The sequence below is a fragment of the Sinohyriopsis cumingii genome, chromosome 7 (assembly GCF_028554795.1).
Source record: "Sinohyriopsis cumingii isolate HCF-2022 chromosome 7, ASM2855479v2, whole genome shotgun sequence".
Lineage (NCBI taxonomy): Eukaryota > Metazoa > Mollusca > Bivalvia > Unionida > Unionidae > Sinohyriopsis > Sinohyriopsis cumingii.
The window spans coordinates 15,873,547-15,881,456 of NC_142967.1; the positions used below are offsets into that span (position 1 = coordinate 15,873,547).

General features: G+C 36.5%; 1 protein-coding gene across 1 annotated transcript in view; it reads left to right on the forward strand.

The window, feature by feature from the left end:
* The window catches only part of LOC149794771 (solute carrier family 23 member 2-like), a 110,838-nt gene extending 103,802 nt beyond the window's left edge, over positions 1-7,036 (forward strand). The window contains exons 9-11 of the mRNA XM_089964407.1: positions 1,891-2,164; positions 3,248-3,343; positions 6,404-7,036. Of these exons, the coding sequence (XP_089820533.1) occupies positions 1,891-2,164; positions 3,248-3,343; positions 6,404-6,612 (579 nt within the window). The 3' untranslated portion in view covers positions 6,613-7,036. The remainder of the gene's footprint in view (positions 1-1,890; positions 2,165-3,247; positions 3,344-6,403) is intronic.
* Positions 7,037-7,910: the final 874 nt, after the last annotated feature.

Here is a 7,910-nt window from a genome sequence, read left to right on the forward strand (position 1 = left end):
GATGGGGCGAGATGGTGGTTTGGAAACGTCTTTACGTGTCCGACGTGCCTCGCAAGCAGAAGTCGAGGTTAGTGGCGGTTGTTGAGGTGGTAATAGGATGTCTTTGGTCTTCTTTTCTTTTTTTCACTTTTGGTTTCTTTTCTTTCTTGTTCACTGCTGTCGAAGGAGGAGAAGACATCATCTTTTAACCCAAGCCTTCAGTTCTTCTCATTGGGAAGTGGGGAAAGGGTCAATATGGACGCTGAAATCTAGCTAGGAATGGGAGCTGCTGACGGTGTTTGAATGAATTCGTGTTGTAACTGGGACATCTCAGTCAAAAGAGATTTGGGAGGCAATTGCTGGATTTATTGTTCTTGCCAACGATGGTATTCCACCCATCGTCTGTAAGGCACTGATATCTTTTAACTCCAGAGGTCAATTTTATCTTTATGGTCCTTTTTATCTTCCTCGCATGAGTCCTTCCAGCAGGAAGAATAAAAGACCTATGCGCTGCTTTCTATATTAACGGAATGATGTAAACAAAAAACAAAGGCCCTTTTAAGAACCACTCATATGCCTCAAAAAGATTTGCTTTCTTGGTTTAAAATTGTTTTAGTCGGTTGTATAGTTGTTTGTGTGTGATAGAATGATGTTCATCGATCATTGTTGGTATGTTGTATGTGTTATATATATATATATATATATATATATATATATATATATATATATATATATATATATATATATATATATATATATATATATATATATATATATATATATATATATATGTGTGTGTGTGTGTGTGTGTGTGTGTGTGTGTGTGTGTGTCCCGCCAGACCCGATTTATGTTTTCCTGCACTTTCGTCTGATTGAGGTAAGCCCCTTGACACATTGTTACCAATCTTCAGTACCGTGACGTCACCCTACCTGTTCCATTCATATTGTCCCTATACAACAACTTCAACTTCTCTTGTCCGTAAACAGCCCAAATATTCCCCATGTTCAATTCCCATTGTCCGTAAACGTGCCCAGGGGGTTCTGAAAAACCTTGTCCGTATTTGTAGCCACGACCTTTTTGACTGGGTTTTCCATTGTCCGTAAACAGCCCCCTATTACTACTACCTTTTCCTCTGATTCAACCCATCGTCCGATACACATTGGTTTTAAGTCTCTGTGCTGCAACTGCTGCAACATAGGTTGTAGATACATGGAGGGAAGGATGAACATACATCTAATCTTAAAGGATGACAAATATCATAGTTATAGGTTGATGAACGCTAGAAATGTCTGAAACAAGCATTTAGAGGGTAACAGAGTGTCCTCAAAATAATTTTTATCATCGAATCAGTTACATTGTCATTATCTAAATCATCAAATCAGTAACATTTTCATTACTTAAACCATCGAATCAGTCACATTGTCATTACTTAAATCATTGTCATCACATTGTTATTATTTAAATCATCGTCATCACATTGTCATTACTTAAAGAAATATTTATTTATAAATTTCATGCAACAATTCGTATCTGGTAATTTTTCTGTTCAAAAGGACGCGCCTATAGCAAAATGCAGTTTCGTTTCCATTCTTTGTATCACTGTGTACTAATTTCTTCATTTATTTGTATACTTATTTTTATATATGTACGTACTTATTTCTTTAATATTTGTGCACTTCTTTCCTTATATATCTGTGTACCTTTTTAATTACAAAACAGAAATAACAGCATGAATGTATCATTGTCTTCCTTGTATATTTGTATGTGTCTATGTCTGTATCCTTCTTTCTTTAATTTCTTTTTTATCTTCCTATTTAGATGCAATTATAATTAAAAGTAAAAACAATGTCAGGATTGATAAATTATTGAGTTAAAATAACAACAACAAATCCATGGGTATTTTTTTTCAGGTTGCCAGCCGATATGTGTTTGTTTTCGTCGGATTGATCTACATCCTTTTTGGCATTATTGGGAAGTTCTCTGCTGTATTCATTACAATACCATACCCTGTTCTGGGAGGTGCTCTGATAACAATGTTTGGAATGTACAATGGTGTTGTGTTGTCCAATCTACAGACACTTTCTTTAAAGTCCAACAGAAATCTCGCGATCCTTGGTATTTCACTTTTTATGGGACTGGCTGTTCCACTTTATGTAGAGACAAATCCTAATTGGATCGATACAGGTATTAGTACTGTAAAATATATCTATATATTCTTGTAAGTTTAGAGTAAACGTGGCATATGACTGGCTTGTGAAATAAATGGTAAATAATAATAAGTCAGACACCGACCACATTTGTCTGCCAAAATGTATGTATGTATGTATGTATGTATGTATTATGTATGTATTATGTATGCATGTATGTATGTATGTATTTATGTATGCATGTATGTATTTATGTATCCATGTATGTATGTATGTATGTATGTAGGTGGGTAGGTAGGTGGGTAGGTTAGGTATGTATGTATGTATGTATGTATGTATGTATGTATGTATGTATGCATGTATGTATGTAGGTAGGTAGGTAGGTAGGTGGGTAGGTAGGTAGGTAGGTATGTATGTATGTATATACGTATGTATGTATGTATTTATGTATGCATGTATGTATGTATGTATGTATTTATGTATGTATGTATGTATGTGTGTGTGTTGTCAAGCAGATCAAAGCGGGTTCTGGCTCAGTTGTTCTAGGTATCAAAGAGGGTTCTGCCTCAGGTTTGGTTGATATATCAAAAGGGGTTCTGGATCAGTGTTATCAAAGGGGATTCTGGCTCATATTTGGTTGATATATCAAAGTGGGTTGAACTTTTTCAAACACCTCATTGATCTCAGCGATTATCCCACTCTGAGTCAGTTCCACTATGACAACAACAAAAAAGTCATTGGAATATTTCAAAGATAAAACTAACGAAAAACCCATCACAGAGTGCATCGGACTTTGAGTTAAAATGTACAGCTTCACCCTCGAGGACATGCAGGTTAACAAAAAGGCCATAGATGTCAAAACGGCTGTCATGGACCATGTGGCATAGTTTGATCATTATCGTCAAGCACTTCACGGCAGTCTAGTCTCCAATACTACTCTTTGAAAACCCGAGTTATAAATACTCGCAATCCGGCATGATTTGGTGGGGTTCATTACAATTTAAGGGTTTTAATGACTAATTGATTGATTCATTTTATGCTATGGTATTACATAGTGTCTTTAGTCTTTAGCGTGTAATCGAACATATTTGCAAGAGTAAACTGTATGCATACATTCCAGGTGCTAAACAAGTTGATGGCATATTGACCATGATCGTAGCTACTCCTGCACTCGGTGGTATGGCTTTGGCTTTTATCCTGGACAATACGGTACATGGTAAGGACACACAAGTTTTATTACAATACAACACACTTTACAAAATGAAATATTTAATTTGCATGATATAGGAAATAATACTTGTCGGAGCTTAAATTACAATATTTAAGCGAATTAGAAATTCACATTATGATGATACGGGTATTTTACATTCATCTGATTATCTCGTATGTTCCATAATTATCCATCTTGTAAAGGGTTTGGCACAACACAAATTACGTCCCATATGTTCTGTGATAAATGGAAACTAACGGACCAGTCAATTATTGATCGTGTTCTGGTATACATGATCTAATATTTTCTCATTTCGGGAGTCGTTTCTAACATAAAATAATTGTGTGAATCTATTTGAGTGGCCTACGATTGGTTTCCAATTTATTTTTCCTGTTATTTAATGAAGACGCAGTGGCTGATGTTTGAGCGTCAGACACGAGACCTGAAGAGAATGAGTTCGAATTCTAACACCGGATTAGTCAGAGTCGGGTGCCGTGGTGCGTCCATGTGCAAGGCACTTTATTCCAAGTGTTTCGGAGCGATATCGTTTTCATGTGTATCGTAAATCACTTACTGACCAACGAATACTGCTTGAGATGTGTTTCCGTTGGGTCTATGTAAAATTATTGTCCTTATTTATTACAGTTTAATGTTTAGCAGTCTTCACACGGTATTTATAATCACAGTTTGTCACTTGTAACGTTTTTAATAAAGGTTTCTGACTGTGAATTTATTTCAGTTAATTTGTGTTGTTGTCAAAGGTTTTGAAGCCAGATCCTTCGAAATCAGCCTGTTAATTAAAAGTTTTGTCTGGGTGACTTTTATTGTTTGTTAAAGTTCTCATGAAAATACACAATTTCGGTATTCTATTTGGCATGCATGCTTCAGAGTTGACCGCTCCTGTGGCCTACCGGTTAGAGGCATCCGCCTCAGATGCGGGAGGTTGTGGGTTCGATTCCCGGCCGAGTCATACCAAAGACTTACAAAAATGGTACTAACAGCTGCCTCGCCTGGCGCTCAGCATTAAGAAGTTAGTGTTAGGACTGGTCGGCCTGGTGTCAGGATAATGTGACTGGGTGGGACATCATGCTACTTGTCTGCGGCATGATGACCCAGTGCTAGACATCACTATAAACTGCCACACTTCAGACATCTTAGTGATATGACTGAAATATTGTTAAAGCTACGTTAAAAGTCCAAATCACATCACACATAATTCAAAGTTAAGGTTCCTGAATGCTCAACCCGTAGCAAGCTAATCTAAAAATTGTTTACGAAAACATGTGCGCTCTGGATCACAGGGCCTCGTTACAAATAAAATTAGGTGTATCCGAATTAGCTCTTACCTTTCGCTTAGTGGTGACATCCAAGATTATCCGAATGCAAACGGCACTTCCTTGCCTGTATTTGTCCAGGTGTCAAAATCGGCGAACAATTCTCGCATTTTCTCCAGTATGTTACAAACTGAACGAAGTGGATCGAGCTGTTTTGAAAATTGAACTATTCTTGATTAAGACTGGCTTGAGTTGGAAATTAGATGATGAAGTTGGGATAAACTAGCAGGGTTGGAACTACCGAGGGGCGCGGGCTCGTGTCTTCCCTTGTGTTATATTGTTACAGGTTTAGACCACCAGCCCCCTATTCATTCACGGATACTCATAATTTTATTTGTAACGTGTTATATTGTACAGGTTAGACCACCAGCCCTCTATTCATTGACGGATACTACTAATTTTATTTGTAACGAGCGCCTGTGCCCCGGATGAAGACAAAAAGGCTTGGAAAGTTTATAATGCTTGCGAAAAGCATTTAAATGGCTCATAAATTTAAGCGGGTTGTGTACATAGTCAACGAACATACATACCATATACATACATCTCGTTGAGACGTCAACACAGGGTACGAATATTCATGCCTCATGCATAGATCAAATCGGGTCGTCTACATAGGGCACGATCACGAATGCCACACACATTGATCTAATCGGGTCGTCTACATAGGGCACGAACACGCGTATTACAGGCATTCATATAATCGGGTCGCCTACCTCGGGCACAAACATGCATGCCACATACATATATATAATCGGGTCATCTACATAGGGCACGAACTTGCATGTCACAGTCATTGATCTAATCATGTCGTCTACATAGGGCACAAACATGCGTATCACATACATAGATCTAATTGGGTCATCTACATAGGCACGAAATAGCATGTCACAGACTTTGATCTAATCAGGTCGTCTACATAGGGCACAAACATGCACGTCACAGACATTGATCTAATCGGGTCGTCTACATAGCAACACGAACACGCGTGCAGCAGATATAGATCTAATCGGGTCGTCAACATGGGGCACGAACACGCATGCCACAGACATTGATCTAATCGGGTCGCATATATAAGTCACGAACATGCATGTCACAGACATACGCGTAGGTCAAGTATTTTACGTATTATTTTGATAGCGTTGGTTTTATCAAAGAAAGCGCACTTCCAAAACATTAAAAACTATACAAACTGGAAATATTGCTTTAATGAGAAAAAATATAGTCAGATAATTTACAAATGCAATTAAAATATACCTCCCAATTTTCATTCGTCTACAACGAGTATTTTCTAGTAATTATGAAAACGATCCTCCCGGTACTGACGTATACTTACAAATTTAGGAATGGGATCAAACCAAGATGCCATCGCTGCAAGCAGATGTGTATTCAAAACACGCCCTGATTCGTTCTGGTACTTATTCATCTTTAAGTCTATATAGTTCACTTGTCTACTTATTTTCATCTTATATCTAGTGCCACCAACTAAAGACAAAAAAAATAGCTTTCTTTAAATTTAGTATTGAATAGGTTAAATGTTTTGATCAAGTAAGACACGTAATCTATCGATTACAAACATAATACCTTGGATTGATGCCTTAATAAAAATGAATGATTTTGTTCCGCAAGGCATCGTAGTTTGTAGCCAATTCACAACAAGTAATAATGAAAATTGAACCTCTTTTTCCATTCTATGTACAAAACTGACAACGGAATATATATTTCTCCATTCTAGGTACAAAACTTGAGCGTGGTGTTTCCTCATTGAAAATACAAGAGGACAACTCGGGGCCAGATGATATGGAGCCGACAAAGAATGACTATCTCGAGGGACTCGAAGTCTACTTGCCTCTCTTGCCTAAAAGAATACTTAAACTGAAGATTCTGAAGTACATTCCTTTTCTACCCAAGCCTTCGCTCAATGATGAAAAAGAATGGTCATGAGCTAAAATAAACTGACCATAGATTTCGTCAAATAGAAAAGCTGTTAGCTTAAATAAACTGATTATATATTTTATCAGAACAAATCACAAGAATAGTTCAATACCTATTGTCTGTCACCGATACTTGATCTTTGCGAAGTTTTGTCATGCATGTTTATTCTTTTGCTAGATATTTGCAAAATATGCCATGCCTGTTTCTCGTTTGCTAGATCTGTGCATAGTATGCCATGCTTCTTTCATCATTTGCTCAAAGAATATGTTGATTATACATATCAAGAAGTTTGTAATTCAGAGACTCGCCATTGTGATATAAAATTACATTTCGGAATGCAAAGAGGCATAATATTTCACTGAAGAAATATTAGATCGTATTTCCTGAGACACATATATATCATTCAATAAAGACTTTATAATCGCTAACAAAAGTTTATCGTTTTAAAATTTGGCGAAACTCTCCAATTTGTTTTCTTCTTTAAAGAGCAAATAACTGAAAATGCAAATGTCATTCAATCATGAAATCGAGGTAAAGGCGACAAAGTTTCGTATGCTTTATTACTCATTTGAGATGAATTCACTAACAGTTATTATAAACACGGGCGGAATAGGGTTCAATATAATGAGTGCATAATTAAAGTAGTAGGTAATATATTAGACGGCTGGGCCACTATATTCATTTTAAATAGGTTGATATTTTGGATTGTCGCCCATTGACAAAAAATAAAATACGATGATTTACTGTCTAATTCAAATTATTACTCGATTGTCTCTCATATATTACTTCTGAGCCCCATCCACATATATGTGCATGTTATTACGAAAATATTGTTGGATCACTTTCACGACCACTACATTCAATCAAACGACATCATTTTAGACCTAACTACACAGCCAATTCTCTTACTGTTTATTGTCAGATCCATGCGTCAGAACTCTCTAATACTGAAACATATGGTATCTTTGTGTTAAAACCTTACTAGTATCCTCAGCCGAGCTAATAAAATAATGTTTTGTTTTTAAATATTACCTATCGAGATGGAAAGGGAGAAAACAAAGATGAGGTAACTGATCATCTAGGAAACAACTTGATTGGAGGAAATCAAAGGATCAACGGATTAATGTTATATACTTATTCTTACAGTGATCGATGATAATGAAGTACGCGTTTAAAAAAGGAACAGACCATACTGATATACGAATATAGAGACATATACTATTTTGTCAATAAAAAAAGTGAACGAGTGAGCCGTAAACTGAGAGTAAATGTGTAATAGTCTAGGACCTTACTGATTTAAGCAAATG